This window comes from Sapajus apella, unplaced genomic scaffold (assembly GCF_009761245.1).
Source record: "Sapajus apella isolate SASKATOON/1434 unplaced genomic scaffold, GSC_monkey_1.0 scaffold59, whole genome shotgun sequence".
NCBI classification, from domain to species: Eukaryota; Metazoa; Chordata; class Mammalia; order Primates; family Cebidae; genus Sapajus; species Sapajus apella.
This window is the reverse complement of record NW_022436999.1, coordinates 234,080-259,411: the sequence shown is the minus strand read 5'-3', so window position 1 is coordinate 259,411 and position 25,332 is coordinate 234,080. Positions and strand designations below refer to the sequence as shown.

The 25,332-nt window shown below is 48.1% G+C and overlaps 1 protein-coding gene across 6 annotated transcripts in view; it reads left to right on the top strand.

Annotated features, from left to right (window-relative positions):
- The window catches only part of DCAF4 (DDB1 and CUL4 associated factor 4), a 47,385-nt gene that overhangs the window by 1,472 nt on the left and 20,581 nt on the right, over nucleotides 1-25,332 (top strand). For 4 of the 6 annotated variants that reach the window (XM_032245695.1, XM_032245694.1, XM_032245696.1 and 1 more), the window contains exons 2-9: nucleotides 9,814-9,913; nucleotides 11,930-12,030; nucleotides 12,348-12,505; nucleotides 13,885-13,964; nucleotides 15,079-15,181; nucleotides 18,221-18,364; nucleotides 19,455-19,504; nucleotides 25,091-25,170. In XM_032245695.1, the coding sequence (XP_032101586.1) occupies nucleotides 9,822-9,913; nucleotides 11,930-12,030; nucleotides 12,348-12,505; nucleotides 13,885-13,964; nucleotides 15,079-15,181; nucleotides 18,221-18,364; nucleotides 19,455-19,504; nucleotides 25,091-25,170 (808 nt within the window). In that variant the 5' untranslated portion in view covers nucleotides 9,814-9,821. Of the gene's footprint in view, nucleotides 1-2,471; nucleotides 2,566-9,813; nucleotides 9,914-11,929; nucleotides 12,031-12,347; nucleotides 12,506-13,339; nucleotides 13,517-13,884; nucleotides 13,965-15,078; nucleotides 15,182-18,220; nucleotides 18,365-19,454; nucleotides 19,505-25,090; nucleotides 25,171-25,332 lie in introns of those variants that run through there. The other 2 variants (XM_032245693.1, XM_032245697.1) reach the window with 2 other exon arrangements.

Sequence of the window (25,332 nt, the reverse complement as noted above, 5' to 3'; positions counted from 1 at the left end):
TTGACCAGGATGGTCTCGATCTCTTGACCTCGTGATCCACCCGCCTCGGCCTCCCACAGTGCTGGGATTACAGGCTTGAGCCACCGCGCCCGGCGGATCTTCTGGCTTTAAGTGATCCTCCCACCTCTGCCTCCCGAGTAGCTGGGACTGCTGGGAATACAGGCACGCTCCATCACACCCAGCTAATTTTTAAAATTATTTGTAGAGACAAGGGTCTCACTGTGTTGCCCAGGCTGGTCTCAAACTCACGGGGTCAAGCTATCCTCCCACCTCGGTCTCCCAAAGTGCTGGGATTAGAGGTGAGAGCCACCACCCGGTCTGTAGAAGCCACTTTGTATTCAGCTTTACAAACCAGTGGCATTAACATTTTGCACTCTACAGCTCGCTAGTCTACAGACTTTTTTCTTTTTTTGAGACAGAGTTGCTCTGTCGCCAGGCTTGAGTGCAGTGGTGTGATCTCGGCTCACTCCGCCTCCCGGGCTCAAGCGATTTTCCTGCCTCAACCTCCCGAGTAGCTGGGGCTACAGGTGCGCGCATCACCAGGCCCAGCTAATTTTTGTATTTTTAGTAGAGTTGGGGTTTCACCATGTTGGCCAGGATGGTTTCGATTTCTTGACCTCGTGATCCGCCCGCCTCGGCCTCCCAAAGTGCTGGGATTACAGGTATGAGCCAGACTCTTAGAGAATTGGCTATCTAGGATATTTCTCTTTCTAACTATTACAGCATGATGTAGTAAGCGCTCTTTTTTGATATACATAGTTCACGTATCTAAAATTCAGCTTTTAAAATGTGTTCAATCCTGTGGGTTTTGTATTATTATTATTGGCAAGATTGTGCAACCATCACCGCTGGCTAATTCTGGAACATTATCATCCGCCCAAGAAGCAACCCCGTGGCCCCAGGACTCCCCAGAGTCTTTGAGCCCCCGGTTATTGGGCTCCAGTCCAGGGCCCCTAACCATGTGCTAAACAAGATGGTAAGGCTCAGCCTGGAAACCAGAACAGCTCTGAGACCCCCAAACCGGAGAGCCCAGTTGGGAGGTGGATCCTCTTCCCCATTGAGCTTTGGCATGCTGAGGCTGGACTGTACCCCTGTGCTGTCGGGCCTACCTCCCGGGGGAAGACAAAGCCAGCCTCCACGCTCGGCTCCCGGGCTGGCCGGTGGCGAAGCACAGGCGACCCGCACGCACCCGCAAGCCCGCAAGCACTGACGGCGTGGAAGCCCGGGGCTGCCCCCTACTGGGTGTAGCGCGCCCCTCCCACCCCCAGCCTTCTCTGGGCGTGCGCTTTGGGCCTGTTGAGGCCAGGCTTGGAATGGGGCACTGGGGGCGGGGAAAGAGCCTGTAATTCCGGAAGCTGCGGGCTCCCAATCCCGACAGCATTTTGGAGACTGCAAAAATGAGTGCCGCTTTTGTGTGGAAAACTGCTAGGCTGCGAGAGAAAGCCAACCTCGTGCACGGACCTTTATAGAGGGTGGTCCACATATTCTGTACAATACATACACAGACGCTGGGCGCATACTATCTCTCTGTGTTAAACCTCAGAATGGCTGCCGCCCGCGTAATGGCTGACGCCTGTCATCCCAACACTGCGCCAAGGTGGGAGGATCGCTGGAGGCCAGAAATTCGAGACCAACCTGGACAATAAAGCGAGACCCCGTCTCTAGAAGAACATTTTTAAAATTAGCCAGGTGTGGTGCTGCGTGCCTGTAGTCCCGGCTACCCCGAGGTTGAGGCAGGAGGACTCTTTGAACCCGGGAGATGGAGATTGCCATGAACAGAGATTGCCCCACTGCACTCCACCAAATGGGGGGTAGGAGGGAATAAGTAAATAAAATTAAAGTGATATCCCCCTGTGGCTTTGATTTGCATCTACCTAAGGACTAATGATGTTGAGTATCTTTTCATGTGCCAATTGGCTATTTGTGTAACTTTTTTTTTTTTTTTTTTAAATGACGTTTTGCTCTTGTCACCCTCAGGCTGGAATGCAGTGGCACGATCTTGGCTCACTGCAGGCTCCACCTCCCAGGTTCAAGTGATTCTCCTGCCTCAGCCTCCCGAATAGCTGGGACCACAGGCGCCGGCCACCACCCCCAGCTAATTTTGTCTTCTTAGTAGAGACAGTTTCTCCATGTTGGCCAGGCTGGTCTCGAACTCCTGTCCTCAAGTGATCTGCCTGCATCAGCTTCTCAAAGTGCTGAGATTACAGGCGCGACACCGTGTCCGGCCCTAAATAGTGTTTTTTGATGCATGGAAGTTTTTTATTTTGATGAAGCCCAATTTGTATGTATGCACATATGCATTCTGTGTGTGCGCTTTTGTTGTCATATTTGAGAAATCATTGCCTAATCAATATCATGATAATTTATACTTTGTTTCCTTCAAAGAGTTTTATAATTTTAGATCTAGATCTATTTTTCTTTGTTTTTGTTCCATGTGGTATAAAGTAGGCATCCAATTCATTCTTTTGCAGTTTGATATTCAAATGTCCCAGCAGTTGAAAAGACTCTTCTTTCTTCCATTGGATGGTCTTGGCACCTTGATGAAAACCAATCGACCATAAATAGGTATATGGATTTATTTCTGGTCTCAGTTCTACTCCATTGATCTATATTTCTATCCATATGCTAGTAACACAGTGTCTTGATTACTGTAGCTTTGTCAGGAATTTTGAAATTGAGAGGCGTGAGTCCTCCCAACTTTGTTCTTTTTCAAGATTGTTTTGAATATTCTGGCTCCCTTGCATAATATGAATTTAGGATCTGTTTATCCATTGCTCCAAAAAATGGCAGTTGAAATCTTGACAGGGATTGTATTAAATCTGTAATTTCTTTCAACAGTGTTTTATAGTTTTCTGTGTACACACCATACATTTATTTTGTTAAATATATTCCTAAGTTGACCAGGTGCAGTGGCTCATGCCTGTAATCCCAGCACTTTGGGAGGCCAAGGCGGGTGGATCACCTGAGGTCAGGAGTTTGAGACCAGACTGACCAATATGGTGAAACCCCATCTCTGCTAAAAATACAAAAATTAGCCAGACCTAGTGGGGGTGCCTGTAGTCCTAACTACTCAGGAGGCTGAGACAGGAGAATTGCTTGAACTGGGGAAGTGGAGGTTGCAGTGAGCCAAGATCATGCCACTGCACTCCAGCCTGGGTGACAGAGCAAGACTCTGTCTCAAAAAAAGAAAAAAAAAAATATATATATATATATATATATATATTCCTAAGTACTTTTTCTCTTTTTTTGTAACAGCCTGAGCAGAACCAGAGGAGTTATTCTTTTTGAAGCCATTGTAAATGTAATTTTTCTTTAATATTCAGGCTGTTCATTGCTAGTGTATAAAAATACAACTGGTTTTTCTATGCTGAGCCTGTGTCCTGCAACCTTGCTGAACTCATTTATTAGGTCTAATAGCTTTTTGGTGGATTCTTTAGGATTTTCTGTGTATAAGATCACGTTTGTTTGCCTTTTATTTCTTTGTCTTGCGTAGTTGCCTGTCTAAAACTTCCACTACAATGTTGGAATAGAAGTAGTGAGGACCAACATCTTTGTCTTGTTCTTGCCATAGAGGGAAAACTTTGTCTTTAGCCAGTAAATATGATGTTAGGTGTGGGTATTTTGTAGATGGCCTTTTATCAGGTTGAGGAAACTACCCCTTCTGTTTCTAGATTGTTGAGTATTTTTTTTGTCATGAAAGGATGTTGCGTTTTGTCCAGTGCTTTTTCTGTGTATCATTTGAGAAAATCATGTGAGGTTTTCCCCACCTATTAATATGGTATATTACATTTGTTGATTTTTCATATGTTGAACCAACTTTATATTTCAGAGATAAATCCCACTTGGTTATGTTATGTAATCCTTTTTATATGCTCCTGAATTTGGCTTGCCTGCATTTTGTTGAGGGTTTTTGCATCTCTATATTCATAACACATATTGACCTATATTTTTCTTTTCTTTTCTTTTCTTTTTTTTTTTTTTTTTGAGAGAAGGAATCTGGCTCTTTCGCCCAGGCTGGAGTGCAGTGGCATGATCTCAGCTCACTGCAACCTCTGCCTCCCAGGTTCAAGCTATTCTCCTGCCTCAGCTTCCCAAGTAGCTAGGACTACAGGTGTGCACCACCACACCTAGCTCATTTTTTGTATTTTAGTAGAGATGAGGTTTCACTCTGTGTTGGCCAGGCTAGTCTTGAACTCCTGACCTCAAGCAATCTGCCCACCTCGGCCTCCCAAAGTGCTGGCCTTACAGGCATCAGCCACTGCACCCGGCCTTCACCTGTAATTTTCTTTCTATATCTTTGTCTGATTTTGGTAACAGGGTAATACGGACCTTATAAAATGATTTGGGAAAATGCAGTAAATATCTTGGAATTCTTTTCGTGGGATCTGTTCCCAGAAGGAAGCATGTACATTTATAAGTTACTTGATAAATATTGTCCAATCATTTTCCAAAAAACCAAATTGCGTTTATTTATTGTTTGAAATTAACATCGTCTTTGCAGAATAGTAGTCTCTTGGAAAGTATAATTCTTGGCCAGGCGGGGTGGCTCACGCCTGTAATCCCAGCACTTTGGGAGGCTGAGGTGGGTGGATCACCTGAAGTCAGGAATTTGAGACCAGCCTGGCCAACATCGAGAAACCCCGTATCTACCTTAAAAAAAAAAGAAGAGGCCGGGCGCGGTGGCTCAAGCCTGTAATCCCAGCACTTGGGAGGCCGAGGCGGGTGGATCACGAGGTCAAGAGATCGAGACCATCCTGGTCAGCACGGTGAAACCCCGTCTCTACTAAAAATGCAAAAAATTAGCTGGGCATGGTGGTGCGTGCCTGTAATCCCAGCTGCTCAGGAGGCTGAGGCAGGAGAATTGCCTGAACCCAGGAGGCGGAGGTTGCGGTGAGCCGAGATCGCGCCATTGCACTCCAGCCTGGGCAACAAGAGCGAACCTCCGTCTCAAAAAAAAAAAAAAAAAAGAAGAAGAAGAAAAATTATAATTCTTTATGCCTTGAGGTGCTTAAAAGAGTCTCTGAAAGACAAAGCCAAACCTAACCTTCTGCAACACACCTGATCTTATTATCTGTGCCTCATAGAGCAGCTCCAAAGGTGCTAAATGCAGCATGTTACAAGCAAATTGTTTTTGAGCACTTCCTACATAGAACAGTGTTTCTCAACGTTAGCACTATTTTGGACCAGGTAACTCTCTTGTTACTGTTCTTGAGATGGAGTCTTGCTATGTTGCCCATGCTGGTCTCAAACTCTGGACCCAAGCCATCCTCCCATCTGGGACTGCAGGTGTGAGCCACTACACACAGCTGAATAATTCTTTCTTTTTTCTTTCTTTCTTTTTTTAATGTTTGTTTGAGACAGGATCTTGCTATGTTGCTCAGGCTGGTCTTGAACTCCTAGGCTCAAGCAGTCCCCCTGCCTCAGCTTCCCGAGCAGCTGGGATTACAGGTGTAAGCCACTGCGTCCAGCTCTGGGTAATTCTTATTAAAGAATGTATGGGAGCTGCCGTGTGCATTGTAGGATGGTTAGCAGCATCCCTGGCTTTTACCCACTAGGTGCTAGTAGCAGTCTACCCCTCTGCCTCCCAAGCTGTGACAGATAAAAATGTCTCCAGACGTTGCCAAATGTTCCCTGGTGGGCAAAACAGTCCTGTTAAGAAGCACTGATCTACAAACTATGATGCGTACTGGGTTTTACATTATCATTGGATAAAATTGGCTCTAATTTTGAATTGAATTCTCACTGTATACCATTACTCCTGGGTACCATTTGTCCCAGTCCATGTCACCATATCCTGATTGCTTTCAAATCTGTCTCTTTAGGGCTCGGTTTCTCTCTGTATTCTCAGACCTTTATTTTCCAATTGCCTGCATCTTGAAACTGATGTGTTCAAAATCAGACTTACTGTCTCCTCTCCCCAACGTGTTCTTCCTTTATTATTAGTCTCCCTGCTCATGACTCTACCAGTTATTCACTTACCCTCTCTCCAACTCTCCCATGAAATTTGCCGCCTACATCTAAATCCAGATTCTGCTCTCCCAAGTACCATGTCTATAATATGTAAGTGGGTTCATCTCACCTGCATCTCGCCATTGCCGTTCTCACTGTCACCTTCTTCCACACAAGGCACCTTTCAGGCACCCTTCTTAGCAGATCTAATCATGTCACTCCCCGCACACCCAGAGTCCTCATGACTGTGCCCTGCCAGCCTCTGCAGGCTCATCCCTCCATTTGTTGAGCTTCAGACTCTGGCCATACCAAATGGCCTGCAGGCCCCCCACTCCACTGCCTTGCCCGGCATTTTCATTCTTCAGACTGCACTTAGCTCTCTCTCCGACCGCCGGCCCATGCATGTGGAGGAGTCACTCCCTTCTCTCCCACCACACCTGGAGAGACCTGGGTCTTAACGCTTATCCGCACTGCAGGAGTTGATCTGTGCCTCTGTCTCCCATATTAAATAATCAGTGCCTCGAGGCCAGGGAGCACAGCTTATTATCTTTGTCCACTCCCCAGTGCCTGACATGGAGTGGGTGCTCTGTAATTGTGTGCGGAATAGTAAATGGAAATAAGCCAGAAAGAAAGAAGCTGCCTGGGATTTAAACTAGCCACAGGTTTTCTTTTGCTTTGCTTCAGTTCAGCAAAAATTTACTAAGCATCAACTAGGTCATAGACGCTAGGAACAGAAAAAATAACAAGGTAGGATGTTTGCCTTATAGAATTCACCTCACCTTCAGTATGAGATGGGAGCAGAAACACAGAGTCAGGCAGAGTGATGAATGCAAGCGTGGACCGTAAAGCAGCCATAGAGAATCAGCTGCATTTGTATTTGGGGAAGACACACTCCCAACCCCTGAACAGCCTTCTTAAAAGTACTAGAAGGAGACTGTCTTTGTCCTAGTCTTTAAACTTTTTCTGTATTTGGAAGGCTTCTATTAGTGTGACTTTTTTTTTTTTTTTTTTTTTTTTTTTTGAGATGGAATCTCGCTCTGTCGCCCAGACTAGCGTGCAGTGGCACGATCTGGGCTCACTGCAACCTCTCCCTCCAGAGTTCAAGTGATTCTCCTGCCTTAGCCTCCCAAGTAGCAGTGATTACAGGCATCCACCACCACGCCCAGCTAATTTTTGTATTTTTAGTAGAAACGGGGTTTCACCATGTTGGCCAGGATGGTCTCAATCTCTTAACCTCCTGATCCACCCGCCTTGGCCTCCCAAAGTGCTGGGATTACAGGTGTGACCCACCATGCCCGACCTTTAAAATGCTTTTTGCATGACCTTGCTAGCAATACCACTTGATGTTGGCAGACTCCCTTACTGGATTGCAGTGGCTGTACCTGTGCTATATGAGTTAGGAGTGAACACGTGTTCTCCCTGGCCCAGATCAGCACTCATCAGTGATTTTATCATCAGCTGCATCCTGCTAATTGTACAGCCCCCTGTTGAGAATAATGGTGTGAGTGGGACATAGTCCTGCCTCCTGTGAGTGATCTGAAGTCTTTGACTCACCAGTTCATGTGCTCCTTGCTGTATTCATGCATTGTTACATAATTAAAACAAATTAGAATCATTTTTTTTTTTAATACTTTTTTTTTTTTTAAGACAGGGTTTCACCATGTTGGTCAGGCTGGTGTTGAACTCCCGACCTCAGGTGATCCGCCCGCCTTGGCCTCCAAAGTGCTTGGATTACAGGCGTGAGCCACTGCGCCCAGCCAGAATCATTTCATATACAGAATGTGCACCAAGAAATTTTGACCTTTTTATAGAGTTGATAATAATAATAATAAGCTTTATGTCAGTAGGGCTTATTTTTCCTATCAGTCGTTTTCTCTTTTTTTGAGATGGGGTCTCACTATGTTGCCCAGGCTGGTCTCAAACTCTGGACTCAAGCGATCCTCCCATTTCAGCCTCCCAAAGTGCTGGGATTACAGGTAGGAACTACCACACACAGCCATTTTCCTACCAGTCTTAACGCTGGCCACACATGCTTCCCTTCCTGTGCCTTTCAGCTTATAACTTAACTATTAATAAATACAACTGTAGTCTTCAGCTGGAGTATAAGATAACTGATCCATAGGGAAACCCACACATGGTGTTCAGGAGCCATTGTTCAGGACAATGAATAAGATAAAACTTTTGGTGCCGGGCACGGTGGCTCATGCCTGTAATCCCAGCACTTTGGGAGGCCAAGGCAGGTGGGTCACTTGAGGCCAGGAGTTCTTGAGCAGCCTGGCCAACATGGTGAAACCCCATCTCTACTAAAAAAAAATACAAAAATTAGCCGGCATGGTGGCACATACCTGTAATCCCAGCTACTCAGGAGAATGAGTCAGGATAATCAGGAGGATGACTCAGGAGAATCGCTTGAACCCAGGAGGCGGAGGTTGCAGTGAGCCAAGATGGTACCATTGTACTCCAGCCTGGGCGACAGAGTGAGACTGAGTCTCAAAAACAAAACAAAACAAACTTTTGGGCTGCCAGAACAGGGATATTATTTTCTTTTTTTTTTGAGACAGAGTTTCACATTTGTTGCCCAGGCTGGAGTGCAGTGATGCAGTGATGCAGTTTCAGCTCACTGCAACCTCCGCCTCCCAGGTCCAGGCAATTCTGCCTCAATCTCCCAAGTAGCTGGGATTACAGGCATGCGCCACCACACCCGGCTAATTTTGTATTTTTAGTAGAGACATGGTTTCTCCATGTGGGTCAGGCTGGTCTCAAACTCCCGACCTCATGTGATCCGCCCACCTCGGCCTCCCAAAGTGCTGGGATTACAGGCTTGAGCCACTGCACCTGGCAGGGATGTTATTTTCAGAGAAGAGAAATGTAGACAGGCAAAAGAGCAGATCGGGGGTTAGGAAGAAATCATGAACTCACTTTTGAACCTGTTGGGTCTGTGGAAATAGACAGGAAGCAGCATAGGAAGTTGAAGCTCAGCAGGGGTGCTAGGGTTAGAGCTGGAGCTGCATTGGTGGAGGAGATGGTGTTAAGTATGAAAAGAAGAGGATCTAGGGCAGAACAATGGAACGCACACAGGGGCTGTGTGACCCAGGAGAAATGAGCAAAGGATTGATTTAGCAAGAAGAAAACCAAGAGAAAGATATTACAGAAGCCAAAGGAAGAATGTAGCTTCCTGGTGCCACATGTTGCAGGAATAAGGGCTAAAAAGAGACCGCTCATTTTGGCAAGTAGGTGATCATGAGCAAGAGCATGTTAGCAGAAAGCTGAGGAGGGAGGAAGCTTGACTGCAGTGGGTTGAGGAATATTGGGAGATGAAGACAATGGATTCGTGAATGTAGACCATTCTTTCAGAAGATTCCCATTCTTTTTGGTTTAGAAATGGAACATATACAAATGAAAAAATCTGGGCATGTTTTTAAGCTGAGATTAGAAGGAGACATTAACATATGTGGGAACAGATGTCTGCAGTTCCTGGGAAGGAATGACAGCAACAGCCAGGTGGGATGGGTCTGCCTTGAAAAGGAGCAGTGACCCCTGTTGTTCAAGACAAGGAAAGAGATAGCTAATAAAGGCAGATATTTGTGGAAGGGAGTGAAGTTAGGGGGATTCATGCCTGGTAGCGTTTCTGTGGGACAGGGAACTGTGTGGTCTACTAGAGGTGACAGGAAGAAAGTGGGAAGGTTGTCGGTAAAGTGCTGGAGGCATCCCTTTCCGGGTAAGGCTTGGTGCAGCAAATCTGACGGTAACCCAGGGTGGGCCAGCCTCTTGCTGGTGCTGAGCATGAAGCAGCTGTCAAGAAGCAAACAGAAAAGCCCGCGCCCACATACAGAGATATATGTCATTTTTGTGTTTCTGTTTTAGGAACTGAAATGAATAAAAGTAGCTGGCAGAGTAGGAGAAGACGTGGGAGAAGAAGCCACCAGCAGAACCCTTGGTTCAGACTCCGTGATCCTGACGACAGGCAAGTGTGCCGCTCTGGGGAGCCACTTTTGCCCAGTGAGCTTCTGGCATTGTACCTGTGGCATGTCACATGCTCCCAGACCTGGAGCTCGCTGGGGGCTCATCCGAATGTAGATGCTGATTCTGTGGGTCTAAGGGGGTCCTGAGGAGAGCCTGCATTCCTGACGTGCTCCCAGGGCGGGTCGCTGTGGTGGGTCAGCCCACCACACTGAGTGGTGAGGAGAGAGGACCACCCTCTGTTCTTTCCTAGGTGACCATGACTTCTGGCCAGAGCATCAGCCATAAGGCTAGAGGTCAATGTTATATGATACAACCGGAAAACCGTTTCTCCATTCTATAGACTTTTTATGAAAATACCTTTTTAGAAACCTAATTTTATTAATTCAGCCTAGGTCTTGGACAAGGATATACACTCATGCTTCGCTTAACGACAGGGGGTGCATTCTGAGAAATATGTTATTAGGCAGTTTTGTCATACAAACGTCATAGCACATACTTAACACAAACCTACATGGTACAGCTGCTACACACCTAGGCCATATGGTATAGCCGATTGCTTCTGGGCTGCAAACCTCTACAGCATGTGACTGTACGGAATACTAGAGGCAGTCAGGACACAATGGCATTTGTGTATCTCAACATAGAAAAGATACAGTAAAAATAGGGTATATAAGATTTTTAAAAATGATATACCTATATATGACCCTTCCTGTGAAAGGAGCTTGTAGGACTGGAAGTCAGTGAGTGAGTGATGAGTGAGCATGAAGGCTGAGGACATTACTGTATACCAGTGTAGACTTTAAAAACACTGTACACTAGGCTTTGTTAAATTTATGTATTTACTTAAGACATGAGGTCTTGCCGGGCGCGGTGGCTCACGCCTGTAATCCCAGAACTTTGGGAGGCCGAGCAGGTGGATCACGAGGTCGGGAAATCAAGACCATCCTAACGCTGTGAAACCCCACCTCTACTAAAAATAGAAAAAGCCAGACTTGGTGGCACATGCCTGTAGTCCCAGCTATGCGGGAGGCTAAGGCAGGAGAATCGCATGAACCTAGGAGGTGGAGGTTGCAGTGAGCTGAGACTGTCCCACTGCACTCCAGCCTGGGCAACAGAACAAGACTCCATCTCAAAAAAAAAAAAAAAAGACAAGGTCTCACTGCTCAGGCTGATGTCAAATCCTGAGCTCCAGTGATCCTCCTGCCTCAGCCTCCCAAAGTGCTAGAATTACGACTTGAACCACCATGCCAGACCAAGGCTACATTAAATGTATTTTAAAAATAAAGTTGGCTAGGCTGGGCATGGTGGCTCATGCCTGTAATCCCAGCACTTTAGGAGACTGAGGCAGTCAGATCACTTGAGGTCAGGAGTTCGAGACCAGTCTGGCCAACATGGCGAAACCCTGTCTCTACTAAAAATACAAAAATTAGCCAGTGTGGAGGCACACACCTCTACTACATCCTTCAGCCTATAATTGCCACAGAAGCTACTTGTGCATTTACACATCAAGTGTTTGAGCCATGGCTCTATCCCAGTGTTACTGAGCTAAATACCTCTGTCCCCCAAAGCCCAGTTTCTCTATCTATAAGATTCGGTAGTCAAGTAAAATTTAAACTCTTTGTGCTACGGAATTCAATAAATAATGAAATTCACCTGGCCTTGTCACTGCAGTTGTGCTGACAAATGAGCCCAACTGGTAAAATTCTTATTGGCAGAGATTTCTATTTTTCGTTTTTATCTGGAAAATTCCAAAAGACCTCACAAAATACTTAAGTGAGGAGGCAAGAAGAGGGAATCACTGTAACATCTATCCTCTTTTAAAGAAAGAAAAAAGAACGAAAAACCAAAACCTTGCCCTTATTTTGTTGGATTTGCAAGAGGGGATCAGTGCTTCTCAAGCAATCAGAACAGTCAGAGATCAGAGGTGAAGGCTGCTGAACTGCCCGAATGGACCCGGAGTCAGGATGACTGGAGCTCAAGCCCCAGGCTGCAAGTGAACACAGCTGTGTGTCAACAGGTCCAACTCCCGGGCAGCACGGCCCGCTCAAGATTCTGGTAACCATGATGACGAGTCTCCGTCGACCTCGTCTGGCACAGCTGCGGCCTCCTCTGTGCCAGGTAAGGCCACCTGCTGGGTGGGACTCCTGGCCCCTGTGCACAGGGAAGGCTGAGACCTGTTCTTGGCTTTGAAGGAATTCCAGGAGCAAATTGAAACGCTCGGGGACAGAGCTGGGTGTGTCGGGAACGGTGGTCCTGAGGCACAGCGTCTCCCCCATCGCTGAGCACAGTCCAGGATGTCCCCTGACAAGGCAGCTCATCCCCGCTCTCAGCAAAGACAGGCAGCCATGAGGGGCGGGGACAGGCCGCTGGGCACCCAACTCAGGTGGTCAGTTGACAGTGGTTGAAATTTGTGCATTTAATTTTTTTGTCTGAAGAGCTACCTGGGTTTTACTTCGACCCCGAAAAGAAACGCTACTTCCGCTTGCTCCCTGGACATAACAACTGCAACCCCCTCACGAAAGAGAGCATCCGGCAGAAGGAAATGGAGAGCAAGAGACTGCGGCTGCTCGAGGAAGAGGACAAGCAGAAAAAGGTGGGCTCCTCACCCCTTTGTCCCCGGTCCTCTCTGCTCCTGCCAGCACCCGTCCACTGTTGAAAAGGGCACCAATGAGATGCCCGCCACACTTCGCAGACGCACTTCAGGGGGTGTGGCCGCTGCTTTTCCCTGACGGGAAGATGAAGACAAGAATAAGAACAGCCAAGAGCCCCTCCTCCCATCCGCCTTTTCTTGTTTGCTACGTTTCTTCCGCAGTTGTTTTTTGTTTGTTTTTTGTTTTGTTTTGTTTTTGTTTTTGTTTTTGTTTTTTTTTGAGACTGGTCTCTGTTGCCCGGGCTGGGGTGCAGTGGCACTATCTCAGCTCACCGCAACCTCCGCCTCCCAGGCTCAAGCGATTCTCCTGCCTCAGCATCCCCAGTAGCTGGGACTACAGGCGTGTGCCACTGCGCCCGGCTAATTGTTGTATTTTTAGTAGAGATGGAGTTTCACCATGTTGGCCAGGCTGGTCTCGAACTCCTGACCTCAGGTGATCCGCCCGCCTCAACCTCCCAAAGTGCTGGGATTACAGGCGTGAGCCACCACATGTGGCCTTCCTCAGCAGTTCTAACATTTTGTCTTTCCTGAAGGAATCTTGGAAGGCAGTGTGATATAATTTCAGTAACTGGGTTTTTTTTGCTTTTTGAGACAGTCTCACTCAATGCCCAGGCTGGAGTACAGTGGCGCCATCTCAGCTCACTGCAACCTCCAACCTCCCGGGTTCAAGTGATCCTCCTGCTTCAGCCTCCCAAGTAGCTGGGATTACAGGTGCCCACCACCATACCCAGCTAATTTTTTGTAGAGATGGAGTTTTGCCACGTTGGCCAGGCTGGTCTCGAACTCCTGGCCTCAAGTAATCCGCCCACCTAAGCCTCCCAAAGTGTGGGATTACAGACATGAGCCACCATGCCCAACCCAACTGTCTGTTTTAAAGAGAAGACCAGGAGGCATGGTTTGGAGTACAGGCCATCTTGACAACAGATCTAGATGCCGGGATATTTTGTTGTCAAGGTAGGCAATGGAATGGAAAGTTCCAGCCTTGGGTCACCACGGGTGGAATGGAGAGCGGCACATACCTGGTTCCAGTCCCATTGCTGCACTCACACGCCTAGTGGCTGCGACCCCCGGGTGCATGTGGATGGGGAGCTCGGGCAGAGTTGATGAGCAGACTTTCCCGCTGTCACTTTCTGGTGCTGGGCCTTTCCTCTAGCCAAGGAAAGGAGATTGGAGAGGACACCATTGGATTTGTAGGCATATAATTTCTGTCAGTTTAGTACCTGTTTCCATCATTGCATCCTATGGAAGTAAAAACATATTCTCCATTATCCCATAACAAATAAATCTTCACTGAATTGTTCTCTTTTCTGTAATAAATCTAGATTGCCAGGATGGGATTTAATGCATCTTCCATGCTACGAAAAAGCCAGCTGGGTTTTCTCAACGTCAGCAATTATTGCCAGTAAGACAATACCTCATTGTTAACGTTTTCTTCATGAATGTTCTTTTCCTGTTATTTTCATGGTCCAAGAATCCAAACAATAGACAGTGTGGCTACCCCGTGAGGCATCTGCACAGTTGAGGGCTCCAGTTCACACCCTGCCTTCTGCTGCTTAAACCTGCCCTGGGAACGCTGTTCTCTCTCTAGAGTGAGGGAGAGGGACTCTTGCAGGAGGCTAGGGAGAGAGGATGGGGACGTAGGCAGAGATGTCTACTCTCTGTTACTCATAAATCATTCTAGTAGAAAATCCTACACCTTCATTCCCGTGACATTTCTGCATCCTTCTCTTCCCCTTCTAATGAGTTGTCACCAAAAATAGGACATTAAATGGATATATATGTACTAAACTTTATCAAAGTACTTACGATGTTCTAACTAAAACCATATGAGATAGGCCAATACTTTCCCCCATTTCCTGAAGAAGAGGCTGAGGGTCAGAGTGGAGTGATTTGCTCAAGGTAAAGCTAGAAGTGGGGAACTGACACCAACCCCTGAGATCCCAACCCTGCGTCTCCTGCCCCCACTGTACATGGGCAAGTGAAGAACCCTGCACGTGAGGCGGCTTCCTGGGGGCAGTCCTTGCACCTTGAAGCAGTGCCCCTTCAGGGAAGGCCAGAAACACCATGGGTATCAGGCAGGGCAGGCCCCTCCTCTGTTTTCCTCCTTCTGAGACAGAAAGAGTTAAAAATCTAGTGAGATCTGTTCCTCCTCATCCTTCATGGAGAGGCTCTGCCCAGCAGCGGTGTGCCTTCCAGCCCATTGTTTCATCTCTGGCACTTTCGTCATCTCAGGAGAAGGCGCGGTACTGGGTGATGCAGACACGACTCCCTCTAACTCCCACTCTTTGACTCTGCAAATGGGCCACCCAGTTCTTCATTTTCATCTTCCTGAGCATTCTGTGGGGAAACTCAAATTCAGATAATTTGAGATCTTGCTCAGCTCCATTGCTGAGAAGTACTGTGGAGCAGGCTGACGAGGAGAGATGGGCTTCAGCAGGCAGGGAAGGGCAGAGACCCCCGAATCTTCTTCATGGATGTCAGCACAGCATCCATGCCCCCACCCTCTGTTTCTGCAGTTTAGCCCACGAGCTGCGTCTCAGCTGCATGGAGAGGAAAAAGGTTCAGATTCGGAGCTTGGATCCCTCCGCCTTGGCAAGCGACCGATTTAACCTCATACTGGTGAGTGGGTGGGGGATGCCTGTGAATGTCTAGGATGTGGCTGCCACCCTCTGGACACTTTGTGGCTTAGTGTTGCCTAGCTCTGTAGAAGCCAAATGCTGTGAAAGCAGGTGGCATCATCTTGGTTCTACAATTTGCACCTGCCTGCTGGCTACCCGCTGGGAGATACTGAGCTGGCAGGGCAGGCTATGCGGTGACTGTCACCACCCCCACTTCGGTTCCCGTCATTTGACATTAGAGCCTGGACCCAGCCGCATCTTGACTAAGAAACTTTACATGGTAACTTCTCCTTGGCTGTGTTGTATATGCAATTGAAGAGGTTCACAGTGAACCAGGGGGCATCTCATTCTTCCTAAACTGGGGCAGGACTTGGTGGCTAAACCTGCAGCCCAGTGTACCTTTGGTCACTACAGGGTAGGACTCCCTTGCTGGCTGCCTGGCCTCAGTGGCACCTCCCATCAACACATCTCCATCACATCATTTGCAGCAGGTAAAAGGTCTTCTCTGGTTTGGGTTGGACCCAAGCTGGAAGCCAGGGTCAGCCGCTTAAACCCAGGGGCCCAGGAAATGTTGGCAGAGGGCTAGAGGGTCCATTGCAGACAAAGGGACCCTGACTCCTCAATGGGTCATGTAAGAGCAGGGCCTGCCCAGCAAGCCCTGTCCTTCCTGGAGGCTGAGGTGAAAGCCAGGGAGGGTGAAGGGAGGACACAGAAGCAGGAGCGCCTGGACTCAGTCATCTGCTGGCGGGGCCGGAGGCCGATGCCCCAGACTGACCCTGGTGGTCGACATTGCATCCTCCTGCCCAGGGACCTCCACAGCGGGGCCCTCCCATGTGGCTCTTCTCTCCATGTATGCTTGGGGATATGGTTTGACCAAATGAGTAGAATCTTCTCTTGTAGTGAGTTCCCCTCAGGAGCCCCTTCCCTGGGGTAAACTGGGTGGGGATGGGGGGTCATTGGTGTGTGGGGTCTGGTGATGCACAGGCCGCTGCTCACAAGCCTGGACACCCCGACCCTCATGCTTCATCTCTCCTGACCCAGGCTTTCCATGGGGTAGGTCTTCCCCACCACCCAAAGTTACAGGTGACTCTGGCTGGCCAGTGTGACCGCAGGGTCAGAAAGTGGCTTGCCACCTGGATAGCAGTTTTTCAGATCTGAGTCTAGTCTTAATAATTCTGGGAACACAACTTCTTCCTGAGGAAACTTACAAAGTTGGTGCCATTTCACCAAAACCAACGTCCACACCTGTGTGTGGGTCTCTATTAATATATGCAAAACGCATAAATATGTGGAGTTTTTGCTTTGACATGGCTATTAACCACGTCATGTTTTAAAATGAGAAAAGAAAGCTTAGAATAGCCCACATCCAGCACAGTGGTTCACTATCCCAGCATTTTCAGAAGCCTCAGCGGGTGGTTCACTTGAGCTGAGAAGTTCAAGACCAGCCTAGGCAACACAGGTAAACTCTGTCTTTATACGAAAAATATAAATCAGCTGGGCATGGTGGTATGTGTGTGTACTCCCAGCTACTCAGGAGGCTGAGGTGGGAGGATCACTTGATCCCAGGAAATCAAGGCTCCAGTGAGCCGTGATTGTGCCACCGCACTCCAGCCTAGGCAACGGATGAAGACTCTGTCTCAAAAGAAAAAAAAACTGAGCCAGGCACAGTGGCTCACACCTGTAATCCCAGCACTTTGGGAGGCCGAGACGGGAAGATCACTTGAGGTCAGGACCAGCCTGACCAACTTTTTAAAACCCCATCTCTACTAAAAATAAAAAAATTAGCTGGACATGATGATGCACACCTGTAGTCCCAGCTACTCGGGAGGCTGAGGTGGGAGAATAGCTTGAACCTGGAAGGTGGAGGTTTCAGCGAGCTGAGATCACACCACTGCACTCCAGCCTAGGCAACAGAGTGAGACTCCCTCTCAAAAAAAAAAAAAAAAAAAAAAATTAAGCTGCATCCTGAGACAAGCATGGCGGCTCACACCTATAATCCCAGCACTTTGGGTGACAGAGGCAGGAGAATCACTTCAGGCCAGAAGTTCAAGACCAGCCTGGACAACATAGTGAGACCCTATCTCTAGAAAAAATATAAAAGTGGTCAGGCACAGTGGTTCACGCCTATAGTTCTAGCTGCTCAGGAGGCTGAGGAGAGACGATCACTTGAGCCCAGAAGTTCAGGGTTATAATAAGCTATAATCATGCCATTGCACTCCAGCCTGGGTGACATACAGAGTGACATGGTCAGAAAGTCTGAGCTCTACACAGGAACCTCAAATTTAAAAATATATATAGCCTACATCAGGCAGGCGCAGTGGCTCATACCTGTAATCCCAGCACTTTGGGAGCTCAAGGCGGGCAGATCACCAGGTCAAGAGTTCGAGACCAGCCTGGCCAACATGGTGAAATCCTGAAATACTAAATATACAAAAATTAGCCAGCGTGGTGGTGAGCGCCTGTAATACAAGCTACTCAGGAGGCTGAAGCAGGAGAATCGCTTGAACCCGGGAGGTGGAGGTTGCAGTGAGCTGAGACCATGCCATTGCACTCCAGCCTGGGCAACAAAGCAAGACTCCATCTCAAAAACAAAAAAACTACAGCCTACATCTGAATGCAATCTTTTTCTATTGCACATTTTATTCAATGTGATGGTTTTTTTTTCCCATGGTGCTAAAAAAAATCGTTCCTGTGTAATAGAAACTAGCATTTTTCTTGTTGCTGCACAGCCCTCATGATGGCATGGGGCATATTCCTCTGGGTGGATGCTGGGACTCCTTCAAACCCGCCTCTGAGTGAGGTCCCTGTGTAGAGCTCAGACTTTCTGGCCATGTCCCCTCATTGCCATTCTCATCCTTCCTCTTGAGTTGTTAGATCAGACACATGCTGGCTTTGCCCAGAGTTGGCTGCACTGAGTTGGGGAAGGTGAGGTCATCTCCACACTCACACATGGCAAGGAGCTCTCACCTAGTGAAAATGCTCAGAGCATGGGGGCCAGGAGAGACTGGGAGGTCACCCAGTGCCCCCTTCTCTTCTCCAGGCAGATACCAACAGTGACCGGCTCTTCACAGTCAATGATGTCAAAGTCGGAGGCTCCAAGTATGGCATCATCAACCTGCAGAGTCTGAAGACCCCCACGCTCAAGGTGTTCATGCACGAAAACCTCTACTTCACCAACCGGAAGGTACAGTGCCCATCCCTGTAGCCTTGCTGCACACTTGGCCCTGGGGTAGTTGGCCAAATTTAGGGTAGAGAGCAATTGGGAAGAGGGCAGAAGATTGTTACCTCATTTTCCCACAAGACTTGATTTTTACCTGAGCCTAGGAGTTTCAAACCAACCTGGTAGCATAACGTGGTGAAACCTTGTCTCTACCAAAAAAAAAATTTAGCCGAGTGTGGTGGCGCACACCTATAGTCCCAGCTACTTGGGGGTGCCGTGGGGAGGTGAGGCAGGAGGATCACCTGAGCCCAGGAGATCAAGGCTGCAGTGAGCCATGATCGTGCCACTGTACCCCAACCTGGGTAACAGAGCGAGAGCCTGTCTCAAAAAATGGATTTTTAGTTGCGGAGAACCCCCCAGGGAAAGAAAAGGGCCCCAGGAGTTTCTTGTCTTGGAAAAGAAAATGAAATTAGATGGCCGGGGTAGGTTGAAGCAGCACTTCTTTAACTGATCCTCAAGACTGTCTCTCCAGGGGTCCAGGAGTTGATCTGAAAGGGCCCACACCAGGGCAGAGTTCCTTGGACATGGGCCACAGTGACCGGGGCCTGGATGGGAGGGGTCCTGCCCTGTGTGTCGGAGTGATGTGCCATCCAGCCAGTCTGCGGCCGGCACTGAGGCTTCAGTCAGTAAGAGGAGCTTGCTGTCTAGGGAGCAACCTTTAAGTTGCAGTGGGGTGATGGTGGCATCTGCGAGAAGCTGTGACTTCCTATTCAATTGGGACATAAGCCACAAGTTGGATACCGGTTGAAAATGGTTTCTGGGTGAAGAAAGATACACCTTCAGAGTTAGGCTTATCTCATGCCATTGTAGAGAATTCAGCCCCATCCAGAGGGTATGCCAAATATACCAAATGTCTCCCTGTGGGACTGTTGAAGGGCACAGGCTTGGGGTTACTTCCCATCCTGCGCAGTGCCCTGCCCTCACAATGCTTGTTCCAGCCCATTTGAAGAGGAGCAAGACCTGAAGAAAGAAGTTGTGTCCCCATGGGTTATGCCACAGGAAAGCATTTTACTGTAGCATAACTTTTCCATCTCCCTATGTGCTTCCTCACCAGGTGAACTCGGTGTGCTGGGCCTCACTGAATCACTTGGATTCCCACATTCTGTATCCTTTGGCAGAGGAAGAGGTTTGGTGGGCAGGCCACACCCTGATGTGGACCCGGGCATCTGTAAGCTTCGTGACATGGCATCTTAGTGACCAGACGGCCAGGCCCTTGTGCACTTACATCTCACGTTTTAGAAAAAGGCAACATACCTGGCTAAAACACAAGGACACCCGTGAAGCACAAAGAAGCAGCTGAGGTCCCATCATGGTGGTTTCTCAAGATGACATTGATGTCATTGTGTGCCAGACACTGTCTGGACCTTCACATCCCTGTGTGGAGACGAGATGGGAACTCAGGCAGTCTGGCTGCAGAGCCGGCCCACTCTACCACTGTGGCGTGTGACAGAGGCTCTGGGTTCACTACACAGACCCGGTATTCCTGCCGGAGAGCTTGTGCGGTAGCAGAGGAGCAAAGCGGAAAGGAGCAGCACAGCCCTGGGGAGGAAGCCCAGCTCCTCCTGGGGCCAGGCAGGAAAGCAGTGGTCAGGAGGGCCGGGTCAGATAGAGGTTCCTTTGGCAGTGGACATGGGTCTGTGGGTTCTGGGCGTCAGGTCCCTGCCAGCAACAGCTTTATAGAGCACTAATCACACTAGTCGCTGCCTTCCTGAAGAGCAAGCAGAGTCACTTTGACGGGAGCACAGTAGTACAGTGTCGTGGTCCCTGGCCTCTGGGACTTCTGGAAGCACAAGTCTTGATTCACCCAAAGCCACGTTAATGACTCTTGTCCTCCATTCATTCTCTTGTTAAATGTGTTCTAGGCTGGGTGCGGTGGCTCACGCCAATAATCCCAGCACTTTGGGAGGCTGAGGCGGGTAGATCACCTGAGGTCAGGAGTTCGAGACTGGCCTGACCAAGTTAGAGAAGCCCCGTCTCTACTAAGAACACAAAAAATTAGCCAGTGTGGTGGCAGGTGCGTGTAATTCCAGCTATTCAGGGAGGCTGAGGCAAGAGAATCACTTGAACCTGGGAGGTAGAGGTTGTGGTAAGCCGAGATCGTGCCATTGCACTCCAGCCTGGGCAACAAGTGTGAAACTCTGTCTGAAAAAAAAGAAAAAACAATGTGTTCTGGAAACGGCGTGACCACTTATTGTATTTAACGCCTACTTGAGTTGTCGTGAGATTAGCATGAGTTAACTCCTGTGAACGCACCTAGCAGTTTCTGGCACATCATTGGTCCTCAACAAATAGCTGAATCAGAGTCTTTTTTAAATTTTATTTGTTTCACAGCACTCTATTTCAAAAGAGTTTTTTTGGTTTTTATTTAATTTTTTTTCAGAGAAGGAATCTTGTTCTGTCACGCAGGCTGGAGTGCAGTGGTGCAGTCATAGCTCACTGCAGCCTAGAACTCTGGGCTCAAGCGATCCTCCTGCCTCAGCCTCCCAAGTCACTGGGACTATTGGTATGCACCACCACACCCAGCTTACATTTCAAAGGGTTTTAAAGCCTAACATACATTAGCAAATTTATGTAAGGCACCATAGAAGCTATGTATGTTCTCTAAATTGAAATTTTTATGTGGCTTTCATTTGACGGGGTTCTGTAGGCTGATGAGACCAACCACCTGTTACTGTGATGATCTAGAGGACCAAAGAGGCCAAGCTCTCCAGAGAAAAAACAAGAACCTCACTCTCACTTCCAGTCCTTTAAAACAGCATGGCGTTCTCATGTTTCTGTGGGCTAAGGAGGGGGAATTGGCCGAGCGCGGTGGCTCAAGCCTGTAATCCCAGCACTTTGGGAGGCCGAGGCGGGTGGATCACGAGGTCAAGAGATCGAGACCATCCTGGTCAACATGGTGAAACCCCGTCTCTATTAAAAATACAAAAAATTAGCTGGGCATGGTGGTACGTGCCTGTAATCCCAGCTACTCAGGAGGCTGAGGCAGGAGAATTGCCTGAACCCAGGAAGCGGAGGTTGTGGTGAGCCGAGATCGCGCCATTGCACTCCAGCCTGGGTAACATGAGTGAAACTCCGTCTCAAAAAAAAAAAAAAAGGAAGGGGAATTAAAAATCCATGTAATTGGGCTTAAAGGGATGGATCGTCTGTTGTAGCTTCATCTGTGGCTTGTGTTTCTAGTAATCTTCGGGCTTTTGTGTTAAAGATTTATTTATTATTATTATTCTTTGAGACAGAGTTTCACTCTAGTTGGCCAGGTTGGAGTACAGTGCCGCGATCTCAGCTCACTGCAGCCTCCTCCTCCTGGGTTCAAGTGTTTCTCCTGCCTCAGCCTCCCAAGTGGCTGGGACTACAGGCACCCACCACCACGCTCAGCTAATTTTGTATTTTTAGTAGAGACAGGGTTTCACCATGTTAGCCACGCTAGTCTTGAACTCCTCATTTCAGATGATTCGCCCGCCTCAGTCTCTCAAAGTGCTGGGATTACAGGCATGGGCCACCGTGTCTGGCCTGTGCTAAAGACTTTTTGTGCTGCTTCAGAAGTTCAGAGAACTTTTTCCCTTTAGAAAAATGATATCTTGTTCAGACCTGCACTCTGCATTTTCCCTGCAAGAGTGGTGGGAAGTTAGATGGAATTCTTTCTACACTTACTGGGCCCTTAGTTACCCTGCGGCCTGTCAAAGGATTGAATCTTAGCCTGGCCCTATAAGTTTGTGTATAAATAAGCTGGGATTCAGCAACAGTAACCAAAGTGCACATCCCACTTTCTTCACTTCCTTGGCCTCCAATCCCAGAAGCAAAATAAGTTGATTTGGCAAGGGTGTTCTCATTTACAGTTTCAGAGCCTCTGTCCTGGAGATACTTAACTGGGAGCTTAACACCCAAAATGGTATGTCACATACATATCACATATTCAGATGGTCAAGAATGTTAGCTGGCCAGGCACGGTGGCTCACACCTTAATCTCAGCACTTTGGGAGGCCAAAGTGGAGGGATTGCTTGAGGCCAAGAGTTTGACCCAGCCTGGGCAATATAGCAAGACCTCCTCTCTACCAAAAAAAAAAAAATTTCAATTAGCTGGGCATGGTGGTACATGCCTATAGTTCCAGATACTCAGGAGGCTGAGGGAGGAGGATCACTTGAGCCCCAGGGTTCAAAACTGCAGTGAGCTGTGATCACACTACTGCACTCCAGCCTGGGCAAAAGAGAGAGACTATGTCTCTTAAAAAAAAGAGAGAGAGAGAGAGGCCGGGCGTGGTGGCTCATGCCTGTAATCCCAGCACTTTGGGAAGCCGAGGCGGGTGGATTACCTGAGGTCAGGAGTTCAAGACCAGTCTGACCAACATGGTGGAACCCCGTCTCGAAAAGAAAAAAGAGAGAGAAAAATGACCGGGTGTGGTGGCTCGTTCCCATAATCCCAGCACTTTGGGAGGCCGAGGCGGATCACTTGAAGTCAGGAGTTTGAGACCAGCCTGGCCAACAGGGTGAAACCCCATCACTACTAAAAATACAAAAATTAGCTGGACATGGTGGTGCACTCCTGTAATCACAGCTACTAGGGAGGCTGAGGCGGAAGTTGCAGTGAGCCAAGATTGCACCACTGCACTCCAGCCTGAGTGACAGAGCAAGACCCCATTTCAAAAAAATATATAAAAATAAAATTTTTTAAAAGATTTTTTAAAGTTACCTGATTGCTTTTTAGATGTTTGCATTTTCCAGTGGGGAATGTGTGTGATCATTCAGACTACACCTGTCGAGCATATGCAGTCTCAAGGAGCTAGACACAGGCAGCTCCACAAGTCATCAGTTCAGGAGGAGAGCCGCGTGCAGGAGGGACTGTAGCAGTCTTCCTGGAGTGATACCCACGAGGACAGGAAGAGGCCAGGGAGTCCTAATCGAAGGAAGAGTTGGAAGCAAGCTTACTATGTTTGGCAACAGTTTGATATTCACGATGTCTCTGCTAGGGAGGAGGTCCTTTCAAGACTGAATTTCACTCAGGGCTGTGGGATGTCCCAGGGGGTTGGGATTGTGGAGTCATTTTTGAAAATGATTCCTTTGGTGACATTTTTGGGGGCTAGATGGGCGAGAGCAAGTCCTCAGACAGAAGCTGCTGCAAGGCTAAGGGCAGCGGTGAGGGTATAAACTGAGGCAGCAGGAGTCGGGGGGGGCACCGAGAGGCAGGTGTAGGTTCTAGTGTGGGCATCCTGTGATAGGAGAAGGCCCAGGACAGACCTCCCAGAGAGGGGTGGGTTGAGGCTAAGGAGTGTGTAGTAGAAATCGGGCTACATGGCCATAGGGCAGGACTGGAATGTTGCCATCAGATTTAGAAACTAGGAGCTCATTGAAGGCTGTGATGAGAACATTCCTCTTTGAAGGTGAGGGTCAGGCCTGGATTTCAGTGGAAGAAAGGCAAGGGAGCGAGAATGAATATAGGCTCCTCTGGAGAGAAGTTTGGCTATGAGAGGGAAAAGTGAGGAACCGCATCAGTCAGAAGACACACACGTAGGCAAGGGTATAAAGGGGCAGTCGATCATGTGAACAGAGACACCCACATGTAGTCAGGGAAATGCAAATTAAAACAGCCATGAGGTGTCACCTTGCATCCGTTCAGATAAGCAGAAATTTTAAGGGCTGGTAGTGAGTTATTCTGTGCAATGCATTTCTGTTTTTTTTTTTTTTGGTTTTTTTTTATGAATGCTGTTTTATATTGTTTATTGACAAATTATATAGTGAAAATACAGAATGGCTTAGAAGAACTTATACCAATTTGAGAAGAGCAGTTCTCTCTGGGCAGAGGAGAAGGGAGAATTGGCCTAGGGAGGGATCAGAGAGGGCTTTTTGGTTTTTTTATTGTATTTTATTTTATTTTATTTTATTTTTTTATTTTTTATTTTTTATTTTATTATTTTTTTTTTTGAGACGGAGTTTCACTCTCGTTACCCACACTGGAGTGCAATGGTGCAATCTCGGCTCACCGCAACCTCCGCCTCCTGGGTTTAGGCAATTCTCCTGCCTCAGCCTCCTGAGTAAGTGGGATTACAGGCACGCGCCACCATGCCCAGCTAATGTTTTGTATTTTTAGTAGAGACGGGGTTTCACCATGTTGACCAGGATGGTCTCGATCTCTTGACCTCGTGATCCACCCGCCTCGGCCTCCCAAAGTGCTGGGATTACAGGCTTGAGCCACCGCGCCCGGCCTGTATTTTATTTTTGAGACATGGTCTTACTCTGTCACTCAGGCTGGAATGCAGTCACGTGATCATAGCTCCCCACAGCCTCAACTTCCAAGGCTCAAGCAATCCTCCCACCTCAGCCTCCCAAGTAGCTGGCACTGCAGGCACACACCACAACGCCCAGCTAGTTTTTGTATTTTTTGTAGAGATAGGGTTTTGCCATGTTTCCCAGGCTGGTGTCGAACTCCTGGGCTCAAGTGATCCTCCCACCTCGGCTTCCCAAAGTGCTGGGATTACATAGGCAGGAGCCACCACACCCAGCTTTTAACTGTATCTGATTTTTTTTGCCCTTTAAAAAAATTCTGAAGCTAAATGTGGACAGTGTGAACGCATATTCCATCTGGACGTTGGGGGTTACTCTCTGTCCTGCTCTGTGCTGTATAACCTTCTGAAGGGTGAATGTCCATGCTTCCTCCCAGAGGGAGCCTTGTGCTTGACTGTCCTTAACAGCTTTTTCCAGGTTGTGCCTCATGGGACTCGCGGAGACTCCAGGCTGTGCCACCCTGCTCCCAGCATCACTGTTTGTCAATAATCACCCAGGTACAGGGTTCTCTTCCTTTGAAGAAACTTGTCCTCTGCCTCCCGAGAGCTGTGTGGGGATGGTTGGGGGGTGGGGCACTGCAGAGGCACTGTAGGAGGATGCCGTAAGCCTGTCCCAGGGTGAGTACCAGAAGCAAGTGCTGTTTTACACCATCTGCCCCG